The sequence below is a fragment of the Zonotrichia leucophrys genome, chromosome 9 (assembly GCF_028769735.1).
Source record: "Zonotrichia leucophrys gambelii isolate GWCS_2022_RI chromosome 9, RI_Zleu_2.0, whole genome shotgun sequence".
Taxonomy (NCBI): Eukaryota; Metazoa; Chordata; class Aves; order Passeriformes; family Passerellidae; genus Zonotrichia; species Zonotrichia leucophrys.
In genome coordinates this window covers 20675771-20703351 of record NC_088179.1, presented here as the reverse complement: position 1 = coordinate 20703351, position 27581 = coordinate 20675771, and the positions used below count along the sequence as shown (strand labels likewise).

Sequence of the window (27581 nt, the reverse complement as noted above, 5' to 3'; positions counted from 1 at the left end):
CAGGTGAGGAATTTAAAATCCCCCTGAAAATTAAATACTTGGGCTGGAAGCATTAAGGCCCCTTCCAACACAAACCATTCTGTTATTCTATGCTATGAATTTATGGCCTGTGGACATGGAGTGGTTCTTCTCCACATTAATGACATTTACATCAACAGGATGGTTCTGTTGGACCTGTCTTGCAGTCAAAGGTGTCAGAGACAAGAAGAAATTTGTGTGGTATTATGAAGTATAAATTATATTTCCTCTGCAGATCCTTTTCTAGAACTATTGCAGAGTTCATGATGTACTGTCGTTTATTGATGTGATGTAGAATTACATTCTCTGTGATGTAGAATTACATTCTCTGTCCTTAACCTGGCCTGGAGTAAAGATGCAAATGTTATCTTTATTTTTCTCTGAAGTAAGTAGAGATGAATATGGACATTTTGTTTCACTGTTTTTATGGCTGAGCAGAAAAGCTAGCTGAGATCCCCTGAAAGGGCTATTTTATTGGTACTACATTCTGAACAATTACATCTATTTTTGCTCTTGACAATTGCTCTTACAATGCCTAGTTTCTTGGCTCAGTGAAATTAAAAGAAGCTTCACACACAGTGGATTAGCCTGGGATCTGCTGTTATCTAAGTGAATGTGCTGTTATTGGTTTGAGTAGTTACATTCACTGCACTAATTGGTGGCATAGATGGTCTTGCATGCAATCAAAGCTATTTTTAGGTCTCCTGACATGGTTAATAAATAACTGCTTGGGTCAGTGTGCTCAGTGGATGTCATTTCTTAGTAATTTTATTAGCTCATCTCTCTCACTTGCTGTCATATGAAAGCTATTACTCTCTACAAATAAAATGGAGCAAACAGTAGGGATGCAGAAGTCTTGTGAGGATTAACTTGTGAATAGAGTCAAGAAATTCACCCTAATCCAATGCAAATATTGTCTTCTTTAATTTCTAGCCCAAATGCCCTTCCTTTCCATAAGAAGCTGGTGGTGCTGTCCTGGGCTCAGGGCTGTGCAGCACTGGTGATGTTGGTGTTCCCTGGCTGCACTGGGCAGGATGCACTGGCTGCAGCTCATCAGGGTCTGCTGAGAAAATCAGGTCTTGGCACTCAGCAGAGCCAGATATCCCTGGGCTGCTGTTGTGTGCAGTTTGTATTGTTGGATGGAGCTCCGGATTAGGTGCTCTGTGCCTTGTTCTTGTGCTCTCTGTCCTGTGTCTTGCTTGAAGTGTCAGCTGATTGACTTCAGTGTTCTGAAACCAGAAGCATCCCAGCTGCACAAAGCCCTGGCTGTGCTCTGGATGAGCCTTGTCTGGGCTGGTTGGTTCCTGGTTCCCCTGGCTCACCTCAGGCAGGCTCACAGGAGGGGCTGTTGGACACAGCTCTGGCACAGCCTGTGGCACTGGCACTGCTCTGGCCTGCCTGGCTGAGTGCAGGTTCCACTGCAATGTGAGAAATCGGGCACAAGCCACAGCAAGGGCTGAGAGGAAGCAGGTAAATACAAACCTCTGATGGGGTTGGACACCATGGTCGAGGTGATACACCTGTGAGGAGTGTGCCCCGCACGGCTGCCAGAAGCTGAGGTGCCCATCCTGGAAGTGCTCATGGCCAGGTTGGGTTGGTTCTGAGCAGCCTGGGATAGTGGAAGGTGTCCCTGCCCATGTCAGGGTGTTGGGACTGGATGATCTTTAAGGTCTCTTCCAACCCAAACCATCCCATGATCCCACATCCCAGCATGGGACCCGAGATCCTCAGGCATCTGAGGGATGAGCCCCACACCAGCACTGCTCTCCTGGAGCCAGGGCACACAGAAACCCTTGTGCTGCCACCCACTCCCCTCCCTCCTCACAAACTAACAATAGTTCAGTGGTTCAAAACTCCACATTCAATCAAAACTAACTCAGGTGATTGCACCTTTCACAGCCCCATGCTGGTGCCACCAGTGTGGCACAGCAGATTTTAGGAAAATCAGTCTCATTGTCACTGCTTGATAAAAACACCCAAGTGCTGTTGACTGGGCAGGATGTGACCATGAATCTTGGCTTTATTTTGGGAGAATTTGTAGCATGCATTGTTGCTGTCTTCTCTCAGAGTGCTGTGTTAAAGCTGTTTAAATCCTGCTCCTCAGAGCCCACGGTGCTGTCTCACTGCAGAGCAGGCTCGTGGTGTCAGCTTCCCTGCATGCCCACATTAATTGCCATGATTTGCAGCCCCAGGTCATTAGTGAAAGGAGGCTGTGCAGGGAGGAACAATGTGGATAGGGGTTTGGAAATAGCCATGCCTTTTCTTTCTCACAGACAGGGCTGCAATCATGTGAAAATCAATCAGAACATGAGAAAAAAGCAAAGGATCTTTTGATCCAGTAGCATCAAAAATGGGGGCAAGTGCTGGGAGAACATCTCCTGAGCCCTCAGAGCAGCCTCTGAAGGGGAGAGTGGGGTACTTTACTCCTGAGAGCAATTCTGCCTTATGGACTCACACACGTCACAAAACCATTATTTTGCTGCCAGTGAAAGAATCAGAGCAGGTGTGGGAAGCCATAAAACGCCTTTATCTGGAGAAACACAAAGTGGTTTATCTGCAGGTACAACAGGAGGAGCAACCTGTGGCTCTCAGGATGTATTTGTACATAGAAATGAGAGCTGGGATTGGCAGCTGGGCATTGAAAACAGAAAACTGATGCTGGGAGCTGCCAGACCCAGTCCAAACCCAGGAATGACATCCAGAGGGTGCAAGTGGATCCACGCCCCATCACTCTGGGATGGTGGGGTTTGAGCAAAGGTTAAAATGCCAAGGGCTTTGATTTTATTTTTGTAAAATAGAGCTGGTGCTTTTTATTAGGAGTTGTGGGGGTAAAATGTAGTTATGGCGCTTTAAGCTGGGGGTGAGGAGGGTTATTGGTTTGATTTTTTAAGATTTTTTAATATTTTTTTATGTTTATATTCTTGTAACAAACTTTCTCACACACTTTCTGTAAATAACTCATTGTTCTGCATTCTTTTATGGAAGGAGAAAAATTTGATGGACTGTTGGTTTGTTCAGTGTCATTGGAGAGGTGGCACTGTCACCCTCCAATCCACTGTCACTTTTAGAAAACTATAAATGTTGGAGTCAGAAATTAAACTTCCCTTTTCTCCTCACCTTGAGAGCAGCAGTGTGTGCTTGTGTTGTTTCATGTCCTATAGTGACAGAGGCTGGTTCAGGATGTTACAGCAGGGCCATCCCTGGGAGATGAGTTAGGTATTTTTTTTTGTTCCAAATTTGAATTTACTTTTAAAGATGTAATTTACTTCTTCAAGACCATGGGATTTTGGTAAAAGATACAAGCTCTATGGAAGCCCATCCAGAAACACCCACTGGGCCCAGAGCAGCAGCACCCTAAAACCAGCAGAGCCATGACAGAGAGGGAGTTCCCTTGGGTGTTTGGATATCTAAAAACTGCTGATTTTAATGGGTTTGTGCAAATGTCATTTGATACAAACTTACATAACTGCTGACTATCTATCAATTCAAATTTTGACAGAAAGTGCTGGTTTTCCAGTGTATTTTATTTTTGGCAAGAAATACAATGGGACATGATTTTCTGCTTGTGCATGCCTCCATCAAAGGTACTTTTGTAAAATGAATGGTAAAGTCCTTTTGACCTATTTCATCACCAATTTAACTCGTTGCCAAGAAAGAAAATGCAGCCAAATTGTTCTTGTTTATTTGTGGAGCTGTGATACAAAATGTAGAGGTGGAAAAGCTTTTAAAACTGGGACTGTTTAATGAATGAACTTTCAGTTATTTTCTCTGTGGGCTGCTCACATTCAAGTCAGTAAGAATACAGCAAAATTTTGACTCTTACAGTCTCTATGCTTTTTTTTCCAGTCAGAACTGGCAAGGTTTGTTCCCTCAGAGAAGAGTTTCCAGAAATGGAAAGGTCCAAGCCTGAGAAAACTCTTTCCTGCAGAGCTGCCCTGTCTCCCACACCAGTGAACTGCAAGGCACTCTTGTCTTCCCCCCATGAAAAATGGATCTCAAAAACCATATCCAGGCCCAAAATTGGATGGGAGGCACAGCTTTGCCCTTTGCTGTAGGGAAGGCTTTGGGGAGAAGCTGCCAGGAACACGAGGTGCTGCAGAAGTGCCCTGGGAAGCAAAGGAGAAAGGCTTTGTGTGTGCTGGGAATGTTTGCCAGGACAGCCCAGCATCTCTGTGCCAGCACGGGTTGTTTGGTCACTGTGCACCTGCAGCATCCCCTCTGCCCCTGTTCATCCTGCAGAGACAAGGCAGGAGGAGCCTTGCCCCTTGTTGGTACCTGGCATAGATTGATGATGCCAACCTTGGGCTGACCTCACTGCTCTTAGGTAAAAAACACCCTGCAAATCTTGCTCACATTTATTTCCCCCATGAAGTTATTTCTTACACCTTGGGCAGGGTCAGGTTGGATGGAGCCCTGAGCAATCTGATCTAGTGGGTGGCATCCTGCCCATGGCAGAGGGTTGGCACTAGAGAGTCTTTAAAGTCCCTTTTATTAGAGAGTCTTTAAAGTCCCTTTTCTGTTCTGTGATTCTTTGAATAACACCCTAGACAAGCAATGCTGGATTCATCCATCACTGCAGGTGAATCTTTTTGGAGGCATCAGACAAAAGTTGATTTATGATGCCAAAGTGAGGGTTATCCAGGTTTTGAGGTGTTTTTTTTCCTGCTTTCCCTATAAAAGCAGTTCATTGTGTACCAGTTTGAAGCAGCAGTTCCTCAGCACGTGCTGGTGTGACCCCAGTGGCTTTAGAGAAGCCATATAGAAAAGTTTTGGTACTGAGGGCAGCAGCACTAATGGCTGGTGTAGTGACAGCTACAGCGTGTAATTGTTTGTGTTCCCTGCTAGATATGAAGTTTTTTCCTGCTTGTGCAAGAGTCCTAAAAACTGGCTAATTTCTTTAATAATAATTTGTGTATTTTGCTAGATTTGTCCAAAGACTGGGAGAAATGGGTCCATCTCCTCAGCTAGAAGGAAGGAAGTCCTGTCCTCCTTCCCAAGGAGCAACCAGTGCCTTTCTGACTTTTATGACCCCCAATCAAATGTTTTAAATTTCATTCTGTACACAAAATTGTGGAAATTTTTACAGTGTTGGTGGAGCTAAAATTTACATTTTCTTCTGATTAAATGCTTAAGCTAAATGAAATTATTAGTATGTTTGTGGCTTGTATGCACAAATGTGTCTACACAGAGCTTTATTGTTGCAGATACTCTGATTAAACAAAATAACCTAATCAAGTTAGTTACACAGGTTTGGGGAACAAAATTAAAATATAAATATGGAAAAAAATAAGAAATTAAATCCAGTTGTGTGAATCACACTGGGTCCTCCCCCAAGACAGAGCCACAGGGTTATAAAGGGTCTGATCACTTTATTTCTTTTTCAGTTCACATTTAACAGCACAGACACAGCTGAGATTTGAAACACCGATGTGACGACGGGTGTGTGTGTGTGTGTGTGGTTTGTTTGTACAGACATTCTGAGCTCACATCTGCACCCTCTTTCCTTGGTTCCCAAATGTCTTGTTTCCCTGAGTTGCATGAATTCTGCCACCAGAGCTGCTTTGCCAGCCAGTGAGTGGGAGAGCAGCGGGGACAGCCAGTGCCTGTGGGCAGAGGTGGAGCAGGGGGTGATGCTGCAGGGCCTCGGTGTGGGTGTTTGGTACACAGGCTCAGGTGCCACCAAGGAGCAGCAGCCAGCCCCTGGCCCCAGCAAGGTGAGAGAAAAGACACTGAATGTACAGAAGAGGCCAATTTCTCTGGTGAGTTCAACCTGAGCAGCTGAAGGTGTCACAGGGGAAGTGGCCCATCGGTGTGTGGAGGCAGGAGAGTTCTGCTGACACAAAATTCACCAGGGACAATTAAATTCATCAGGGACAGGGGGCTGTGGGCCAGCTGGGGATGAACAGTAGAACAAAAGGAAGCTGCTATCACACATGCGTGCTCCAAAGCTCTGTCAGCTCTGTGGGGCACAGAACCCACATGTTGGTGAGACAATATAAGCCACATTCATTAGCACAGTAGATGAAACGTTTTCTGGTTTGCCTTGAAATGGCACACTTGAGGTCTGAAAATCTAATTTAAGGGGTTTATGAGAATGTGTCTGCCTGTGTCCTTTAATGCAGATTTTTCTATTATTTTCTCAGGTCACGGTGGTTAAAAAATGCAAAATGTTCTCAATTCAACACTGCAGCAAATGAGCACAAATGCACACCAGGCTTTACAGGGGATGTGGCATTGGGATAGCCTTTAAACAGAAACATGGGGGCTTTAGGGGTTTACAGGCAGGATACCTGTCCTCAGCAAGCTTTGGGGTGCAGTTAGGGACAGGTAGCCACAAACTCTTTACAAATATTGAAACAATTAAAAGCTTCCAAGTTCAAACACATCAAGTCATTCACAGTTAGAACAGAACAAGTACAGATGATTTAGCCAGTAAAAAAAAAAAAAAAAAAAAAGAGACTTTGGTGGGTGATTGCATTCCACATTTTTATAGCATCACTGCAGGCCTGAAGTCAGCACTGTCCTTGTCCCACTGATATATATTTTAAAAAAATATTTCAGTACAGTCACTATCTAAGCCACTTCTGTGAAAGCTTTTTGTTTTGTTTCCTTTCTACTTAGATGTGACATGGAGGTTATTCTTTTTTAGCATGTTTAAAAATTATCCATTTTATATCTCTTTTTTTTTTTTAAGAAATAATTTTCCTCGTTCCAAGAAAAACATGAGCTTACTTAAAAATTGATATTATGAAAAGTGTATCAAATTTCCTGTTTACTACTCCAAAAAGGCAATTCAGTATCCTCTCTCTAGGGTCAGATTAGATGCTAGCAAAATTCTTAGCAAAACTAAAGCTAACTCTGGAAAAATTCAGCTGGAATTGGCGCTGCTGAAGTCATACAAACTCTCAAGTGAAGTGGGCCACGTTTGCCTGCTCAGGACTGGGCTAAAGTCAGCATTAAAAAATCAAACGGACAAAAGCAGCACAAAAATAACACCTGGAGCACCGCCATGTTCTGTGACCCCCTCTCTCCTCTCAGAGTCCCAAACTTCAGGTTTTTCCCCTCAGATCTTTAACTGCTTGCACCACGCCTCTCATCCCATGCGCGCAATGACCCAAGTGGCGCTTCCAGGGTTGGCGCTCCCATTGCTTGCCCTGTCCCCTCCCGTTGTGGCTGGCTGGGTGGCACGGGTGCCCCGGGTGTCATGTGGTGCCAGCGGGCTCTGTCCAGCCGCGGGAGCTGCCCTGCTTGCTGCTGGAGAGGCTGTGCTGGGGCAGGGCGCGCAGCCCCAGCAGGCGGCAGGCGGCCGCGCGGTACTTGCGCGACATGATGTTGTACAGGATGGGGTTGATGGCTGCGCTAAGGTAGAAGAGCACAAAGGACACCAGGTTGCAGTACTGGCTGATCACTGCTATCTCCAGGGAGCCGGCTTCGAAGGATTTGGAAAATAAGTAGCGTCCTACGTGAAAAGGCAACCAGCAGAGTATGAACGCAAATACCACCACGACTAAAACAAAAACAGCAGAAGAAAGCGTGTTAAGTGTGAGTATCAACATACAGGTGATCAACATTCTGTGCTGCTGCTCTGTTCCTTTAAACAGTTAATTACAAAGTGTGAAAATGCCTCCCTTAAGCTTTCATTTGTGTCTCAGTACACTGAAAATATAAATTGGTGGATCATATCTAAACAGGCTGCCTGAATATTGCCCAACTAATCTGTTGTAGCAAACTTCTGACCTACAAAACCTATGTTTGCATCAACAGACTGTTAAAGAATCCAAATGGTGACAAAATATAACTATCTATCATCTACAGTGTTTGACAAAAGCAAATTATACGTGATAGACTCAACACTGTGGTTTATAATGAAGAATGTAATCACTTAAACTATTTAAGACAAAAAGCAAAATTGTTAAAGGCAAAGGCCCCAGAATAAAACACAGAATGGGAACTTGTAGAGCACATATGCCAAGATAAGAAGAGGAGAGAGGTTCATCCCTCCAGTTTGTCCATTTTTTAGAACATGAGTTACTCCCAAGAAGAGTAAAACTAAATGTGTAGTATATAACTACATAATTGTAGTTATATAGTATATCTATAATACTGTATTACTAGAGTGGTTGCATTTGCATGTAAATATCATGTCTGTAGAATAATGGGAATGTGTGTATCCCTGAACACTGGCCCATTGGAATTTTCATCTGACAGAAAGGGAAACAGTTTCTGTTCATTTCCTGTGTGCCTTTGACCTTTATCATTTTTCATATTGCTCTGAGTGTATCTATTAATATATTACAGGGAGAAAAAACAGAAAACTCGAGCAAGGGTTTCTGACATTCTTAAGCAATTTTTACAGTTAACCTGTTCATGGAATCACAGAATTGTTTGGGTTGGAGAGGAACTTAAAGAAAATCTTTTTCCAAGCCCCCTGCTTTAAGCAGAGACACCTTACATGAGACCAGGTTGTTCAAAGTCCAGCCCAACCTGGTCCTGGTGGGCAGGTTGTGTTAGCAACCTGCTTGTGTTAGCTATGCTCATATCATGTCTTAGAAGATAATAAAATTCAAATTGCTGAGAGGAATGGGTATCTTTCCCCAGAAATTCTGCACCAGCATTCCCAAGTGTAAAAGGATGCTTATGCAGGACTTGTGGTGGAGCTCACCAGAGCTTGAGGTTCAGGTTAGGTTTTCCAGGTCTGCTTCTTCCTGAGCCAACCACTTCCAGTTTTCCCTCACTATCTCCGCTACAAAATTAATTTGATTCCCTAGCTCACATGGGGATTTGAATCCATGTAATGAATATTACCATGATGGCCATTATGAATGAGCAGAGTTTAAAGCACAGTCTATTATGACTGGAATTTTAAGCACAGGTAGGCAATATCCCTAGTCAGGCTTTTGACACTTTGATCTTCATGCATGCACAGTCCCATGGATTTCAATAGGAATGGGATGTGGTAGCTCCTTTGCAAGTCAGGCTGTACATTTAGGTGTTTAATTTCAGTCCCAGAACCATAACCTGTCTTTACAGTTAAAAGAACTTCTGATGCTAATCCCATTTACTTGATGTTCCATGACTTGATAAAGCCTCAGAAAGCACCTTTTAAATTGTGAGCAGAACATTAACACCAGTGAGAGTTGACTGCATTGAGCATCTGCTGTTACTGAGCCCTCACTAACTTCTTCTCATCCTTCTATCAGGCATCAGACTGTTATCATTTAGGAAATATTGGCTCTCTGTCAGAGGAGAGTCTTGCCACTGCCTGGCTGTTCTCAGACCTTGTAAAAGGAAAAAAAAAAAAAGAGTGTCTGAAATATTGCAATGCTTGTGGCAACACTTCAGAGCAGAAATAAGCATTTTTTATTTCAAAATTCTTTACAGTTAAGTATATGGAAATATAAGCATGGTAGTAATATAAGTAATTTACTCATAGTCAGCGGAAGTTCATAATCCTGAACCTCTAGAAGTGTGAGCAATTAATTACTTTCAAGGTCACGCTTACCAGACTGAAGTAATTCTATTGATCATAAAACGTAGCTGAAAGGGCATAAAGAATGCTGCTGGTTTTATTATTCCTCCTGCTGTTGCATAGTAATAAATTAGGACATGAACAAAAAGATCAGATAGGCTCCTCTCTGATAATTAAGGTACTTAGGACTCACTGCCACCTCTTGTCTGCCTCATTAGCCCACCACTTCAACCTTGCTGAAAGGAGCCTGTGAAAGCTCCTTCCTGCAGAGCATCTTGTCCCCCCAAAATCCACGGGATGACTTGCACTGCAGAGGACTTTTGGCTTGGGTAAAAGTACGCAGCAGCAGCAGCAGCAGCAGGATTCTGCAGTTTTCAGACACTAAACTGCAGGACAACTTTTTGGGTTTGTGTTTCAAACTACATGCACTGACTTAGTATGTTAAAACTTGTGTTTCCATGTGCCAACCAGGAGTGCTGTTTAAAGCATTCAGCAGTGTCGATACACAAAGTTAGGAATGACAGTGTCTGTTGTTCTGATCCTGTTTTCTTACAGTCTGTGAGATTTTACAGCATCACAGACCTCAAAGGAGACTTGGTGCTCCTGGTTCAGCATATCATATTGGTTTTGCCAATATGAAAATGCAGATACATTTTCATAAGCTTACACAGCCATGGTAGGAAATAACCCCAGTTTGCTAAAACCTTGCTACTCTTTTCCTATGAATCTTAGTGTACATCGTGCCCTGCCTGCCTGGCTCTAGTCTGCAGCTCAACTTCATGGCTTGAGAAGGGTTTAGTTTTGTTTAAAAATGAAATAAACTGTTCTCTGTAAATAACATTGGTATCCACAACCAAAGAGCAAAAAAGCTCAAAAATCTCAAGGGCACAAGCTAATTATAACTGTAGTATTTGTCCTTATCAGGGATTTTTACTAATGTTTGTTTAACTGTTTGGGAGTCCCCAGCTCAAACCAGTTAGAAATAAATCTAAGGGAGGAGGAGAGTTATTCTATAGCTACCCTGAGGTTTAGCCTTTTGTATGAAACATTTTCTTTCCTTTGGAAGGAACTACAGCAAACTGTCAGAGTTTGAAAAAAGAAAAAGACAGCTCCCTGTCTTTTTCTCTCTCTCACACACACACACACAAAAGCACACACATCTTTTGGAAAAACAGAGCAAGAGGACTCGTACCTAACATTTTCACAGTTTGCTTGTTGTTCTTATCCCTGATGGCAGTGTTTGGACCGATGTTCTTCCTCTTCCTCCTCCAGAGCTTCCTCCCGATGAGGCTGTAGAGCACGGTCAGGCAGAACACGGGCAGGAAGAAGAAGATGCTGGAGGTCCAGACCATGATGGTGAGCAGCCCCGAGCGGATGGCGTACTCGGTGGCTCGGCACTCGTTGGTGCTCAGGGGGTTCGTGCCATTCTCGTGCTCGACCCCCACCAGGATGAAGATGGGGCCGGCGCTGATGAAGGAGATGGCCCAGAGGAAGAGGATGACCAGCTTGACCTTCCCCTTGGTGATGATGACTTTAGCTCGCAGGGGGAAGCAGATGGCGACGTACCGCTCCACGCTGAGCGCCGTGATGTTGAGGATGGTGGAGTAGGTGCAGCTCTCGCTGATGAACTGGAAGAGCTTGCACAGGAGGTTCCCGAAGTTCCAGGGCCGGTACTGCCAGAGGCGGAAGAGGTCCAGGGGCATGCAGAGGAAGATGAGCAGGTCGGAGAAGGCCATGCTGGACAGGTAGAAGTTGGTAGTGGTCCTCATGTCCCGGAACCGCGACACCACCAGCATGGTCATGAGGTTGCCGATGATCCCGATGACGAAGAGCAGGACGCAGGCGACGGTGATGCCGGTGAGCACGGGCACGGGGAACAGGTGCAGCGGGGGCTCGGCGCCCGTCCGGTTCTCCGCGCCGCGGCCGCCCGCGCTCCCCTCCCGCATCCTGGCGCCGCGGGCTGCGCATCCCCGCCCGGCGCGGCGCGGCCCGGCCCCGCGCGGTGCCCGCTGCGCGCCCGGGCAGGTGCGGGGCCGGGGGCGGGCAGGGACGGACGGGCGGCCCCGCTCCGCCTCTCCGCGCTCCGCCGCTCCCCCCGGCCCGGGGCGGGCGGGCGCTGCCGCGCGTCACAGGAGACGTGGGCACGGAGCGGCCCCGCCGCGACCCCCGCTGCTCTCCCGAGCCGCCAAACTTCGCTGCCGAGCCCCGGGGGCAGCGGCACGGCTCGGGTCCGCCCCCCTCCCTGCCCCGCCGCCCGCCCGCTTGGGCAGATGCGGGTGTCGCTGCTCCGTGCTCCCGATGCCCCGGAGCCGTGCCCAGGTGTGATGCTGCCTGTCCGTGCCCCGGAACCGTGCTCAGGTGCACTGCTGCCTATCCGTGCCCCGGAGCCGTGCCCCGGTGCGGTGTCGTCTGTCCGTGCCCCGGTGCCATGCCCCGGTGTGATGCCGCCTGTCCGTGCTCCCGGTGCCGCCAGTCTGTGCCCCCGAGCCCGGGTCCCTTCCCTCGGACGCTCTCAGCACTGTCCCCGCACTCCTCGCCCCGCACTCCCGGCACTCGCGGCCGGTCCCGCAGCCGTGGGTGCGATCGCTGCCTCCCCGCTCGGTATCTTTGCTGTGCCCTTGGGTCTTGGCAGGAGCCCGGCCAGGCTCCTGCTCGGTGAAGCTGCAGCAGCCACCCGCTTCTACATGATTTACCCGCAATTAAATTTCAATTCAGCGTGTTACTGCTGTCCTCTGCTCTGCCCTTTGCAGGCATGGACAGAACCGTGCTTCCCCAGCTGCAGACTGCTGTTGTACGGAAGGAGAATGTTGGACCCAAGAAATAGGACGTGAGCAGAACAAGGTGAGATCAGAGGCAGTAAAGTAAGTTCCCACACATCTGTATAGGGTGTATCTCTCCAGCTTTCCAGCTTGTCCCCACAAACTCTAAGGGTATGTGTGCTGCAGCACAGTCCTTTTTCACTCCTGTGTGTCTAGAGGGGCTGGATCTCTTGTGTCCCATCTCTCGGGGAGCAGCCAGTGCTCTGAATCCATGTTGGCATCTGCCTTAACCATAGAATTATGGAAGGGTTTGGGTAGGAAGGGATCTTAAAGCTCATCCCATTCCACCAGCCCAGGTTGCTCTGAGCTCCATCAGTCCATCAGTCCATCGGGTTTATGCCATTCCCCTTCCACGGCTGCAGGGCTTTGCTGGAGGGTAGAGAGAGCACAAGTGTGATGTGACACAATGCTGAGTTACTCTGCCTGTGCCAGTTTTCTGTAATTTGTGCCTTCTGTAATCATGCAAGCATTAGCCTTTGTGCCTTGTCCGTATCCTAATTTGGATGATATATTTCTGCAGTTTCACTGGAATCAGTATTCTCATTCCTGCTCATGAACTGTGAGACAGTTTTGCAGCAAGTTACTCAACAGTTGCTAAATTTTATGAGGGATGGCTGCACATTATTGCAGTTGAAAAGGAGGAAGAGTCTAACGTACTTCTCACTTTGTCTACCCAGCTGCCTATATAGTTGTGTTATATGTTTCTGAATAAAAATCATGGGCTTTGTGCCACTAAAATACAGTTATTTCATATTAGAACTGTCCCCCCAGTCTAATTTACACAACATTGCTTTATATTATGGAGGAGATGGCAACTGCTTATGTGGTTAGGCTGCCAAATACTTTGCATTATTACAAGGAATTATCTCACTCCTTTTTAAAATTTCTTTTCCCTAATACATTCCCAGACCAGTGATGTTTAGTTTCAGGATGTTGATATTTACCAGAGAAAATGGCCCAAAGCTATAAATGTGACTTTCTATGTAGAGGGGATACTTCATGTAAATTATTTTTGGTTTTGCTCAACTGTGTCTTGTCAAAAATGACAATTTATCTTTCTCCAGGGAGAGAAAAATGTTGGGGTTTTTTGGTTTTGTTTTTGGTCTTTTTTTCCCCAAGAAAATAATTAATTATTTTCTGGAATAACAACTTATTGTGGTGTCTATACCAATATCAAGTACCAACAGTGAGTGAGCACCAGATCTGTACACTCCAGACAACCTGAGCTTGCAATGCCATGATTTAACCCTTAATTCCTTGGGAGTTTGATGTGTTTTGAGCCAATTGGATCAGAACTGGCAGTTGCACTTCAAATGCAGCAACATTGATCTCCTTCTTAAAAGGGTATCATGAGTCAAGGGCTCCTCTGGCTGCTTTTCCTGCGTGGGGTTGGATCAGGGCCAGAAAAAAATGCCAGCTGAGAGAGAAGAAGGGCAGCTTTAGTTTTCTTTTTAATTTCTTTGGTGATTGCAGGCCAAATTTGGATGGAATTTAAAGATTTGTCATCCACAAACACTGCATGATAATGGATTCCTGCTTGGGCTCTGCATTTGCTAAAGGACAGTGGTGCAGGGAGTGGTGATAGAAGAGGCAAGAACTGTGAGAGAGGATGGCTTTAGGGTCACAAAAGTTATCTAGCAGCCCCCAGCTGCAAGAACATTAATTTCATGTTGCCAACAGGACAAGAGTGAAGGCATTGGTCTTACTGCAATGAGAGAAAGGAGCTGAAGTTAAGGACTTTTTATTCTATTTATCACTAGCTGGATGTATGAGCAAACCAGATATTAAAAAGATAATTTAGAAAACACATTATACTAGACATTTACCTTTCATGGAACTCTTAAATTATTTGTGTTTCTCTTCAGTAGCTTCAGAACTGCATTGAGCACTGGAGATGAAATAGAAGAGTTTCTATTTGTGGCTCTTTGAGATTTCTCTCCGATGTTCCATTCTTTCCATTTTCTTCTTGTCCAGTAAAGTTCTAATTCTTGTTTATATCAGTCTTTGTTGTCATGGAAATATCTGAAGGCTTTGAACCTACAATCATTATGTGTTTATTGTGGAGAGAAGAAACTGGAAAACAGATTGTAAGGTAGAGATTCATTTTAAAATGATGCACCTCCAAAAATCAGAGAAAAGCAAATTCAGGTTTTTTGTATTATATCCAGGGACAGAAGGTGTTTTGACTGCTGTTATAAATGTGGTTTAGAGCAGGAGGTAGCACCTGGTGTATGCTTTCAAAGGTTATGGTTTAGCAACTCTCATCACTGAGGAGTGCAGTTGGAATAGCACTAATCCAGCTTAATAAAGTCAAACACAGAATGAGCTCAAATTACTTTACAGATGTTTATATGGCAGTAATATCTGCAAGCAGACTTCAAAACACTGCTAGTTTATTAATCAGCAAGGCTGTGCTCTTCAGCCACTAATTCTGAGGTTTAGACTCAGCTCACTGGGTCCCACCTGGGCATTGTGTTCCTCTTCCTCAGCCTCACTCCAGAGAGAACCTTGGTGCAGTGGTTCCACCTTCCACCTCCCTGGAATGGCTTGGGCACTGCCAGGGATCCAGGGGCTCCACAGCTGCTCTGGGCACCCTGTGCCAGGGCCTGCCCACCCTCACAGGGAGGAATTCCTTCCCAATATCCCATCCAGCTCTGCCCTCTGGCAGTGGGAAGCCATTCCCCTTTGCCCTGATGAAAAGTCCATTTCCAGCTCCCTTGGAGCCTCTGGAAGATGCTGTAAGGTCTCCCAGAGCCTTCTCTTCTCCAGGCTGAACAAACATCTTCTACTGTAGCTTGGTAATGGGTAAAGATCAGATGTTTTGCTGCTAAATAAGAATTCCCAGTGCTTAAATAATTGCTAAAGCCCAGAAACACGAGAAGTACCTCAAGGGAAACACTCAGAATTTTGTCCTCTGGTCACAAGATCATTTTCAGAGATTTCTTCAGCTTACTGCTTCCAGATGCTGCACACCAGCTGGGACCTGGGAGCCAGTCATATGGAATTGCACAACATGGCATTGCTCAATGGTTTGCATTTTGTTCTTTGCATTACAACCATCTCTGGCATTTAGTGGATCATATCTGATACCAATCAATGTCAGGGAAATGATCTAAGACAGGGTTGTCATGGAAGCCATAGGATGACACCAATAATCACTGTGAGACTAAATAACTATTTAGTAAAAACCTTTTATATAAAAGTCACATAGAAAAATTTACAATATTCACATATTAATGCAATCTATAAAAATTTGCTACATATGTCATTCAGCATGAAGTGAGATGAAAAGTGTGAGTCAGGACACAGCACAAACAGAACTTGCTATATTTTTCCATTCTTCTTTGAAGGTGTCCTGTCTGATATCCCTTGATAATCTTCCCCCAAGATAACATCTGGCAAACATGCCTTCAGATCACTCAGAAAATTACAATTTGGTGTGATTCCTGTTGCAATGTGCTCTGCATGCAGTGATCAAATCTGATACAGGGGTCAGTCCTGTGCTGAAAGCACCAAGCCCAGTCCATCTGCAAGGAGCACCTACAAAAGTCATTTCTGCAAGGTAACAGACATACAGGTATGTAGGGAATGGCTCTGTTCTCCAGCCTTTCCAGCTGGGAGAACATTTCTGATTTAAATACTGAAATCAGAGATAAAACTGTAGAAATGTTTTCTGTTCTCTGTCAAAACAGATGAATTGAGAAGGAGGAAAAACCAAAGTGTTCCAGTAAATGGTGAAGAATTTCACATATTTGATTGCCACTGAACACAGCACATGTGACACTGTCAAACAGCAGGCAGAAGTTAAACCTCATTATTTTCAGCTTACTCTGGTGTGTTTCTTGGCTCTAACCTGCCAAAAGAAGGGTATTCCTGAAATTCTTCTCCTGCTGCTCCAACGCAGTGTTTAAGTGAGCCAAGGTGCTTGTCTGAACGGCCAGATAAAGATGGGCTGTGTCTGTTAATCCCCTGCTGCTGGTGGGCAGGAGGATGAACCGTGCCTGTTGACTGCTGAGGCCCGTGTGCAGGGGCTGCTGTGATTTAATTACAGCATGCAGGTGAATGGGAGGGTTCCCACGGCAACCCCAGTGTATTAAAAAAAAAAAAAAATAGCCAGACCTCATCCTGTCACCACAAGTAACATTTGCAGAACTGTCTTCCTTTCCCTCCAATTTTATTTTTCCACCTTTCCCACTGTTTCCTGCAAATCTGGGCAAAATGCATTCATGGTGCAATTTGCTATTCCTCCACTGACAATGCTACAGATGTGCTGATTTTCACTACCTGACTTTTGCTGTGCATTGAGCCTATACAGTCTAAACTTTCAAATCCTTTTAATACAAAATAGTCATTTTCATTGAGTTAAAAAATATAATGTTCATTTTTTTAAAAAAAAGTATTTTATAAAAAACATTGTGAAAATTTTCTTCCCATTTCTAAAAAATAAAATCAAATAATTACAGCATTATCTAAATAAGCAGCATATTTGTAAGTACAGATAGTTGTGCCTGTTTTCCTCAAAATGTTAGTCATTGGGGTGTGTTATTCTACATTACATCCTACCAAACACAAACCAGTACAAATAAACATGGAAGAATTTTGTCATGCCTAAATTGCTGCAAATTTCTCACAGAATTCAGTATTTACGGAAACCCACCTTTTTTTTTCTGGATCCAGTTCTTGCTGTCAACAACTGTAACAGCAACTGCATTACTGAACTTATTGGGAGCCTGGTGAGATGTCTGCAGCAGAGTAATTAAGTAAATAGGCACTGTTACAAAATCTTGATCAAAACACAGATTGATTTCAAAAGCTCTTCAGTGCCATTCCAGCAGCTGTTCTTATGTACAATATCCTGCACAAGACAAATGTGTTTACTCAAGACATGATCCTGGAGAATGCTTAAGCACATACTTAATTTCAAGCATGTGGATACCCTGGTGTAGTCAAACTGTTTGTGTGCTTAAAATTAATTAGGTGCTTAAGTGCTTTGTTAGATGAGATGAAGATGTGCAGCTTCTGCAAAACTCCTGTTCAAAAAACTTCAGGAGAAATTCCACAGGCACTTGGGTACAGTATGTACAAAGGTTGCTGATATATTCAAGACAGGGTCCAAAGGAGAGCACAAATAGAATTTGATATCCAGTCTCAGCCTTGAGGAACCAGATGTGGAGCATCCACCATCCCTGGTGCCAGCCGAGCCAGCCTGGAGCATCCCTGCTGCTGGTGAGCCCTTACCTGCCCAGGGCTCTGGCCAAGGAATCACCTGAGGGCTGTGAATCCCTGCCACATTCCCAGCCTGGCTGCCTGTGCCTGCACAGAGCATTGCCACTCACAGCCAGCTGCTGCTGCTCTTCCTGGCTGCTGGGACAGAACTCGGCACGCGGTGAGTGAGCTGAGAAAGGGCAGTCTGCTCTTTTTGGTATTGATACAGCTTTTGCTTGTGATCCTCTATTTTTTAGGAATTTAAGCTGTCCTGACTAGAAAACACTGGGCCATTTGGGATCCTGACTTTCATGTTCTAACTGATCATAAAGGCTCCAAAAAAACTTGCTTCTTTGTCCATGTCAACTATGTCACTGTTGCTGACAGAGACAAAAATCCTGTCCTCTCTCTTCAGCTGGAACACACCACCTTGATAGATGGAATAAAGTCCATATTCTGCCTTTTTAGACCAGCAGCTTGTCCTTGCACTCTTCATGAGCAAAATGGGCTCAGGGTAATTGGTCAGTTTGTAAACATACTGGACAAGCTGTTTGGGGTTTCTGATTTGTCCCAACAATTCTGAGTCCTCGTTCTCGTCTTCACGGAAGCGAAAGTAAATTTGGGAGTAGATGTAGTAAAAGCCTGTCTGGGGTATCACTAACTCCCCATTTCTCAGCTCCACGTTGTAAAGGAAGGAGTGGCCTTTTCTTGATGGCTCCCAGTTGTTTATTTTGTGTCCAATTCCTCTTCTGGGCAAGGGATTTACTTGGGAAAAAAAAAAAAAGAGAGAAAGAAATGTTAACTTTAAAAACAGGTAGTGAAGCCAAGTGTCTGCTAGCTGAAGAGCTGGTTTTTAATAACAAAATAAGGAAACCTGCTCTTCCCAAAGTTCATTAGGTCGATTCTCACAATCTGATGGTCCATAAGTAAGCTTAATGTGGGAATTAACATGAACTGCCTTTATTTTTAATATTTGTGCTCCCAAATAAGGGGGGGAAATAATGTTTTTACTTAGTAACAAAGTTAAAATATCCATTAGTGTTTGATACCCTCTGAAGCTGCAGAAAGCTGAGCAAGCCCTTCATTAACATGGCCTGAATGTCAAGTCTCTCCTGTCTGTCTCACATTTCTAATAGGTCTGTCACCATAGCAGCTGGGACTCGCACAACCAACAGAAGGAAATGAAAGAAAACAGGGAAACTTAACACTAGGAAGGACATCTAAAGTTCTTTTTCCTCCTAATGAGGGTTCCAAAAGAAGAGCTAGCGAGGTACCCAGAGGAAATGGGCTTTCTCTCTCTTTGGTGGGAATTACCAGGAAAAACCCAATGTTTGGGACAAGACGATTTGTTTCCTAATACTAACCCAATACAAGTATTAAAAGGTGTTTTGAGGCTAGCAATGGGAGAGTAATTTAATCAATTTTCTCCTTACTGCGTGAGGACAGGGAGCTCCTCCTGCTGCTGCTGGCCGTCAGGTGCGCCGCGATGCGGCGGATGGGGCCGCGCGGCTGCTGCCCCTCCGAGTGCGGCAGGGTCAGAGTCTTCTCAACTGAAGGGCAAAAGAAACCCCACATCAGAAGCAAGGACTTTAGAAAGCACATCTGTTCCACCTGACTTGATTTTTAGGAATAGCTATGTCACTTTTTAATTGACTGAACCACAGAGTGATGGCTGATTGTTGGCTAATAAGGCTCAAATTCTGCTTTCACGCTTGCTCATGAAACGTCTTTATGTGACTCTTTATTCTTTCTCTCCTCTCTCTGCCTTTGAGTTACTGACAAAATAACCCACAGTACTCAATTTTATGGTTAAATATTCCTAATCTCCCTGTGAATTTCCACTTGGACGCTGTAATGCTTTCACTCAGCATCTTTAGTGTGAGCTTCAGCAGAGCCATTCCTTAACTGATCTCTGCAGCTCTGTGCTGCATGTTCCTGGGGTACTGGGAGGGCTTTTTAAACATCCCCCATACACATGGGACTGAGAGCCAGAGGCTGAGTCCTCTGCATCCACCTTGGTTACCTTGCTCTAACCACTTGACAGTAATTGTGGCTCCTGAAAAAAAATTACCTTCTAGTAATAAGTAATCATTTTTTGATGACTTGATGCCAGTGCAAGATCTTAGATAATACAAAGATTTGATGCCAGTTTTCTGCACTTTAAAAAAATCAAGTCATTACACATCAAGTGCCCTTAGCAGCTCCTTTTTACCACAGATAATAAAATTATTACAATACCGTTGATTGCAGATATGTTTTCCTCGTAGGTTCTTGACATCATCTGCCAACAAACACAGTAAAAATGAATTAGCTTGTCAGCTGAGGCTGACAGGGGCAGGAAAAAGACACACCATTTTTTACTCATGAATAAAGGGGATTCTGAATTTGATCAACAAGAAAATAGGGGGGAAGAAGCACCTATTTGTTGTAATAGAGAATTTCTATGTTTACATCTTTTAGGTGATAAAAGACATGGGAAAACATTTTCAAGAGCTCAGGCATAAGTCTATTGAAAAATCTGAATTTCATGCTTCTCTCAAATAAGAGAAGTGTCCAAGCACCAGCTTCCATTTGCAGAATACTTGGCACTGTGAACTATATGGTCTTAGATCTCAGCAATTAAATTTAATTTAGTTTTATACCTCTACCTATCTAAGATCTTAATCCAGCATATTTTACTTTGTGCATTCCCCTTCTTCATAACTGTTTGCTGACTGCTGAAACAAACCAGTTTGGTATGGGCAGTAGTGCAGCAGCAGCAAGTGTGCTGATGCTTTACCTGGGTGGCTAATAAAGCCTGTATTGCCAATTGTTGGTGGCTTTTGTCCTGCCACATTTCTATTTATCCATCTATCCTGATAGTAATAGTAGTATTAGCATAATTGTAACTTATTTCTAGCACCCAGCCTACCTTTTTCTAAGCAATCAGGGAGCTAGTAGGTATGTCAGATGTGTAAACATCCACCAACTAAAACAATGCTTTCTCTGTGCAGGAGTTCAGGGACTTCACTGGCAGAGCTTCCACCAAAGGAGCTGAGATCTCTGAATACAAATAGACAATCTGGTTTGGACTGCAAGATCTGTTTTTGCCAGGAAATTTCAGCCAGGAGATAATTTCTGTGGATGAGCTTGTTTATGTGCTGGAGATGGGATTTTGAAAGCCATTCCAGAGGATTTTAGCCCTTGTGATTTTTCAGCCAGACTGACTTTGTCCTCTGTAGCCCAAATGATGTGTATGGTGTCTAAGCACGCAGGAAGTGCTCTTTGGGAAGGTGCTGTGCCTGATGCTGTGTGCCCACTTGCTCTTTCCTCCATCACTGCATCACACAGCTCGTGACTGGACCACTCCTTAGGCACCTTTGTACCTCTCCCTGTGTTACATTTAACCTCATTTGCTCTCCCCAGTCTCCTTTTTTTTCCAAAGAGGCAGTGACAGCTCTGATAGCACCATGACTGTATAGTCAGGCAGAAACCCTTTACCCTGAGGTATTTCAGATAAGCCAACCCATCGCTGGAATTTGCTTAGTAAAAGCTGATAGTCTTTGCTTTAGTATTTCCTGAATGCAGTGAAACCACTTTTATGGGTTGTTTTTCCCTTGGCTTCACTGCAAGCACTGGAGCTGGAGCTGAGGCCTGACCATTGCTCTGCAATAAAACAATCTGAGCCTCCTTTATTCTGCTATTAGGATTCCTCCGGCTGTAACAACACCAAGCACACTACTCCCAAATACCTTTTTAATTAACTTTCCCAGGTGCCACTTGACTTTCCAGCAGGGATCAGCTTCTCTGTCCTCACCCTCGATGAGCTCCAGGTTTTGGAGGGAGGCGCCGATCTCCTCCCCGGTGAGACAGGCGATGCCGCTCCTCGAGTACGAGTCCTGCAGCTGCAGCACAGGGAAAAGCCAGCATTGTTCATCCAGCTGTTTGCAGCTGTGGTATGTCACTACATTCACTAACTGCTAAGAAACACACTTTTCTCTAAAGTATGGTGCAAGTAGTATATGAACAACAAGAAGATCTAATTCATCCTGATGTGACATATTTAAATATGAGGGCATACCTCACATGCAAAAATATGTTTGCATTATCTGCATGGACATAAATGCAGTATCCAGTATTCAACTTAATAGGTTTTGTGAAAATTCAACACCCAAATCCTTGATGTTGGAAACTCTTTAGATTCTCTAGTTCTGCATTAGAAACGTTTCTTTAGACAAGATTATTGAGGATGAAATTCAATATTAGACAGATTATTGATGATCAAATCAAATACTAGAACTTAAAAGTATTTTCTATGCTGTATTTTCTGCCAATTGCATTTATAATCCAGACCTTTGCTGTTATATATATCTGTACCATATCCTCCCCATATCTAGTTTGGGCTGTCTCCTAATGTCATTTGTTCTAATAGTCCAGACAACAGAGATGACATTTGAGTCCAAATAAAATTATAATGCTAGATGTTTTTGACATGAAAATATCAAATATCTATCTCCTCTAGTCATGGAGAAAACATTTTTGTTTTCTGCAAAGACTGAAGAGATTGGCAAAACTCCTTTTGGCTCCAAGGGAATGTGACTGGGAGGGTTTTCCTGGTGGAAATCTCTCAGAGCTCCCTGCAGACGCGACTCCAGCTGGCGCTGTTGGTTAGTGTGGGAGCACAGGACCTGAGAGCAGCCCTTGTTTGTTATGACCTGGGCTCCTGCTGCAGCAGCCACACACTGGTCTGCTTTGTGCAGCCAGCAAAGCACTCCGGGAACTTGGAGAGAACAGCAAGAAACATGCAAAGCATTCAGATGGAATCCTGGCAGCAGCATTTAAATTTCACTCTTTTGTTGTGTTAAAGAAGCTTGGTTTGCTTTGCTAAACAGATGCATTTTTTCCTACAAGCACCAATTTTAGGGTTTTTTTAGCTGTCCTTGAGACTGGGGTATTGAAAGCAATAGGTAAATTTTCTCCTTCACTCTCCATGCCTTTCCTGGCTATTAGAAAACAAAGGTGTTTAGGAAGAGATTTCCTGCTACAGGGGCAGGAGATTTCACCCCCTTCAAGTCCCACCTTCAGTTTGCAGCAGCAGATTCCACTGAGCTTCAGCTAGTACTTGAAATGATGTATTTTGGAGGCAGCAGAAGGAAAAGTGTTTGTGAGGGTTTCTGTGTCCTTGCCAAGGAGTGCAGCGGTATTTCTAAATCAGGTTTCAAGAACTCCAAGTGATTAATAATATGTGCTCATTAAGGTAAAACTACTGGCTCTGACCCATTTAACTACACAATGAGCTTCTATAAAAAAGTAGTTTGACGAGTTTAAGATTAAAAGCCAGACATAAGCAAGTTGTGAGGTTACTGTTTATTCTCTTGCAGACTTGTCACAGCTCAGTTCCCAGCTCTGCCCTCCCATCTGGGAGCAAACAGCCCTGTGCCTCTGCCTCCACTTCACCTGCTCACTTTTCCTCAAAACAACTTCACTCTCCTGGCACTAGAACCTTTCTTTGTATGCAGTTTGAAACCTCAGGGAATGCAACCTTGCAGCAGCACATGATGGAACTGAGGGACTCGATTTCTCTTGTAAGATTTACTCAAATGAGGTTTACCTGCAGCACTGAACCCTTTGAGGACACAACTCCTGCAGGAATCTTATCTTGTAGAGCCTCTCTCCTATGTTAGGAGTGGTTACTGGACTTGAAATAGGAGGAAGCCTGAGGTTGTTTTCCTTGCAGCCCTGTATCCTGAAGCATAAGAACTTTATTGTCCTAGTACTTCCTCTTAAAGCAAAGCAGTTACACAAATGTCATACTCCTAGTCCTCATCAGGTTACTACAGCTGTAGTGGACAAACCCTGCTAGTTACCAGCATGCTTTTTGTAAAGATAGAAATACCTGCAGTGTGTGCAGCCACAGTGATTTGGTGAAGGTGTAGAAATGCAGTATTGTGAACAAAAAAGAGGGAAGAAAAATGTGCAGATAAAAATCACAGTTTATCTACAGAGATTTATTCCACGTGTACCACGTGGATGTGGAGTAGCAGGCTGTGCCTAGACGAGTTTTTTCCTGTTTATTGTGCACCAGATGGCAGATGCAGAAATATGTGGTTAAGGTACCCTCTCCAGAGCCAGCAACCTTTTTTGCAGTCCAGCATATCTCTGGTTTCTTCCTTCACAACAAATGCAGGCTTGCTATTCTTCAGGAACTGTGAGTTGTATTTTGGGCAAGTCTCTGGGATGTGGCTGTGTCCCAGGTGTACATGTTTGAATAGAAGGAAGGAAAAGATAAGTGTGGTTACTAATTACTTACATTGGCACGTGTATTAGCAAGGGACTCTGTACTGTGTGCATAAGGAAAGAAGGATGCCTTTATATATTTTTCTTCATTAGCAATCATGTAACCTGATTTCACAAAATGAGCACATTTCTGTGACTCCCCCATTGGACAGCCACAGCTACAAATTCAGTAGGAAAATCTGTTTTATACATTTTGAAAGCATGAGCATTGGCTCCTATTGCAGAACACTCCCTTTGCCTCACAGAGAATTCTGACATCTCAGAAGACTCCACCTATTTAATCTAATGTGGAATAAATGCATCTATTGCATAATATGCATATCTACATTATTATTAATAATGTAATTAATTATGCACTACTGAGTGCTTATAACAACAGTAACTTACATTTATGCAATATTTTCAGAAGCTGTAGATGTACAGAACACTTACCTGCAGGTAGGTTTACCTGTGTGCCAGGAGTAGCAACATCCAGGCACAGCAGGACAGTCAATTTAGGGTAAGACACTCATGGAAACCCTGAGTAACAAGGGTCCTTGAAAGCAGGACCACACACACTGGACTGTCAGCTAAATTCAACCTTCTTGGAGTGTAAATGATCTTTCCCAAGAAGAGTGAAGAGTTAAGCAGCAGCTGCCAGGCCTCAAGGGGGGCTGCAAGGAGACCAAAGCATCTAGACTACACAATGGATTCTTTAGAAGTTATTCTGGCGAATGCAGCGGTGTTCGCCGTCTGGTGCAGTTCCTTTAGGATTAGTCACAGCCCTGAAACCCTGCATTATCCTACGGGAAGCATCCACGGGGCACTCGAGCTCTCCCCAGTCCTGCTCGGCGGTGCAGCTGACAGCGCCTATCCCACCCAGCCCGCCCGCACCGCAAAAGTGATGAGGCGGCGAATTCGCGCTCTAATGGGAAACACATTTCCTACCAAAGCGCCGAGCTTTGTTTTCTCGACTCTAACACTCCGTATCAGCCCCGGCTCTGAGCTCTCTCCCCGCGCACACCCCGCTGCAGACAAAGGGGAGCAGCGAGCGGAGCTCTTTGTCCGCGGGGCCTCAGCCCGGCCCGGCCCGGGGGTGCTGCGGGATCCCCCCGCCCAGCGAGCCGGCCTGTCCCGGGGCTCCCCCCGCCGTCGAGCCCCCACAGACCTGTCGCAGCTCGCTGGTGAAGTACAGGAAGGTGACGGCCACGCACAGGGACTGCAGCAGCACGGCGGCCACCAGCACGGCCCCGCAGGTCTGCGCGGGGCTGGGGCCGCCCGCCGGCAGCATCCTGGGGCTGGCAGGGCCGGGCTGGGGGCTCCGGGGCTGCGGGGGCTCGGGGCCGCTGTCCCGCAGCGAATGCAGCCCCGCACTCAACCCGCCCGCCGGGGCATGGAGCGGGCGGGGCGGCGGGAGGGACCGTGAGGGATCCTCCCCGGCCGTGCCCTCCTACGCTCTGTTCCGCCTCCTTGGCTCCCTCCGTGCCCTCCCTCCTCTGTATTCCAGCCCTGCCCTCCTTGGCTCCTTGCTCTCGTTGCCTTCCCGCCCTGAATTCCCGGGCTGTCCTCCCAGGTGCCGCCTCCCCGCAGTGCGAAGGGATCGCTGCGAGGATGGGCGGTGACCGCTCTCAGCACTGCTGGAGCATCTCCGAGCAAACTCTGGGAGTTTGCCACCTGAGAACGGTGGAAGCTGGTTTTTTTTAAAGGCATTAAGGCTCTGGTTATGTGCGCAGAGAGGCACGGAGTTTTCTGAGTCCAGGTTGTGTTATAGAGTCTTAGATTGGTTTGGGTTGGAAGGGACCTTACAGTTCAGCTCGTCCATGGGCAGGGACCCCTTCCACTGTCCCAGGTTGCTCCAAACCCTGTCCAGCCTGGCCTTGGACACTTCCAGGGATGGAGCATCCACAGCTTCTCAGGGCAACCTGTGCCAGTTTTTCTCCACCCTAAGTGTAAAACTCTTTTTATTGAAAATAATTTCTTTCTTACACCTAATCTGGATCAACGCTCATTCAGTTTAAAACCATTACCCCTTGTTCTACTGAAGAAAGTCCTGATAAAAAGTCTGTCTTCATATTTTTTATAAACCTCTCTTCAAGTACTGAAAGGCTGAATTGAGGACACCCTGGAGTCTTCTTTAGCTCAACAAACCAAATTTTCTCAGCCTTTCTTCACAGGAGAGATGATCCAGCCCTCTGAGCATCATCTGGATTCACTCCAATAGCTCCATGTCCTTCCTGAGCTGCCCTGTCCGTGTCCTGTCCTCTGCAGCTTCTCCTGTGGGGCTGGAACATCACAGAAAGGTGCTTGTGACCAATGACTGGTGTCAGGAGCTCCTTCCCAGTGCTGCCAGTGCTTCTACACCCTGATCATGGCATGATTATTGCCACAGTACATCGACATCAGGTGCATTTTGAGCTTTCTTTACCTAATGGTACTTTGGGGTTCGTTTGGTTGGTTTTCAAACCTCTGAGGCTCCTTCTTGCAAGCTTTTCTCCAAACTGTTGTGCCCAGATAGATGTTTTCCAAAGGCATGTCCATGCTTTAGGATGTGTCCATTAACTTCCCCTATTCTGACACCTTCACCTCACACAGACTGGGTTGTAAGCAAATCCATAATTATCTGCTGACACTTTTAAATCAGCAGATTTACAAAATAAATCTGCTGGCAGTGCAGCCATGGAAAACTGGGATTTCAAATCCAATTGCAGACATTTGAGTCAGTCATTTCTGTGCTGTTGGCTGCAGGATGTGATGAAATTTTGGCTCCTGTTCAACACCTGAATGCCAGGATGCAGGTGGGAGATCTCAGTATAATTACAGGGGAAAATTAAAAGATCTCTTAATCTCCCCTGACTATTGAGATCACCTTTAGAGAGTGTAACTGCATTGTATTCAAGCATTTAGAGGAAATTTTTTTTTTCTTCCATCATAATGTAGCAAAATAACCCTCCAATCCCTGTTCAATGTGGCAGCAGACAGTTTATTTGTCTGGCTCTTTGAGACATTCAAACTGTGTGCCAAAACAGTTCAGATCTGGGTAATTCCAACACACATGTCAGATGGAGAAGATTAACATCCTTCAAAAGTGAGCTCATGGTCCCCTCCTATGACTTCTCAGGAAAGTCATTGTGACACTTTGGACTCCTTTTTCTTTATCAAGGTTCAAAAATTCCTACAAATGAAATTTCACCTGAGAGAGTCGTAAGTGAAGAACCAGTTCAAAAGTGGCAAGGTAACTAGAACCAGTTCAAAAGTGGCAAGGTAAGTAGAATCAGTTCAAAAGTGACAAACTAACTTGGATGATGACCCCTGCCTGCTGAAGGGAGTTTTTGTGCCTATTCATTCTAGTTGTTTAGGGAGGTCCTATCTGATTTGAAGGAATTTCCTTTCAAAAAGAGTAGAAACAAAAGTGAAAGAGAGCCAGGGCACTACCGAGCATTCTTGTTCACAATCAGGAGCTGGTTTGAATTCTGTGTTTTTCCAGCCCTTCATGGCTTTCTCTTTTTAACAGAAATATTTTATAGGTTAACATACCAATTGAGGAAAGAGTTTCTTCAAGACCCATATATTTATTTTGTTGCCCTCTATCAGGCACAGTCTGTGTCCCTCTGACCTGTCATTTTAAATCCTCCATGGGTATTTCTGATTTAATACTTATTTAATTAGTGCCAATCTTGCAAGGCAAAATAAATGAAGTATGATTTGAAAAGATCAATGGGAAAAGCACATTCAAATCCATCTCTTCAAAAAATTATGAGTTCACTATCTTTCTAAAGATTTAATATCTGAAAATTTCATTATGCAATGACAAACAG

The 27581-nt window shown here is 44.8% G+C and overlaps 2 protein-coding genes across 3 annotated transcripts; both read right to left on the bottom strand.

The window, feature by feature from the left end:
• Nucleotides 1–5382: 5382 nt before the first annotated feature.
• Nucleotides 5383–11486, bottom strand: GHSR (growth hormone secretagogue receptor). 2 transcript variants are annotated; one of them, XM_064720881.1, is made up of 2 exons: nt 10680–11486; nt 5383–7525 (listed from the first exon to the last, which is right to left on the bottom strand). In XM_064720881.1, exons 1-2 carry the CDS (start codon nt 11431–11433, stop codon nt 7221–7223), a joined length of 1059 nt encoding a protein of 352 aa, XP_064576951.1. In that variant the 5' UTR covers nt 11434–11486; the 3' UTR covers nt 5383–7220. The 2 variants fall into 2 exon arrangements, with proteins under 2 accessions (XP_064576951.1, XP_064576952.1); XM_064720882.1 differs by having other exon boundaries at nt 5383–7477.
• A 3986-nt stretch (nt 11487–15472) lies between these two features.
• Nucleotides 15473–25163, bottom strand: TNFSF10 (TNF superfamily member 10). The gene is made up of 5 exons (XM_064720883.1): nt 24935–25163; nt 21243–21395; nt 19750–19792; nt 18945–19061; nt 15473–18276 (listed from the first exon to the last, which is right to left on the bottom strand). Exons 1-5 carry the CDS (start codon nt 25055–25057, stop codon nt 17828–17830), a joined length of 885 nt encoding a protein of 294 aa, XP_064576953.1. The 5' UTR covers nt 25058–25163; the 3' UTR covers nt 15473–17827.
• Nucleotides 25164–27581: the final 2418 nt, after the last annotated feature.

What these genes read in the sequence shown, in the direction of transcription:
- GHSR (XM_064720881.1), bottom strand. Translation starts at nt 11,433, where the DNA reads ATGCGGGAGGGGAGCGCGGGCGGCCGCGGCGCGGAGAACCGGACGGGC. An exon ending in GCAAACTGTGAAAATGTTAG is followed by an intron (nt 7,526 to 10,679) that starts GTACGAGTCCTC and finishes TTTTTGTTTTAG; the next exon opens with TCGTGGTGGTATTTGCGTTC.
- TNFSF10 (XM_064720883.1), bottom strand. Translation starts at nt 25,057, where the DNA reads ATGCTGCCGGCGGGCGGCCCCAGCCCCGCGCAGACCTGCGGGGCCGTG. An exon ending in TGGGAAAGTTAATTAAAAAG is followed by an intron (nt 19,793 to 21,242) that starts GTATTTGGGAGT and finishes GTTTGTTGGCAG; the next exon opens with ATGATGTCAAGAACCTACGA. An exon ending in GAGCTCCCTGTCCTCACGCA is followed by an intron (nt 18,277 to 18,944) that starts GTAAGGAGAAAA and finishes TTTTTTCCCAAG; the next exon opens with TAAATCCCTTGCCCAGAAGA.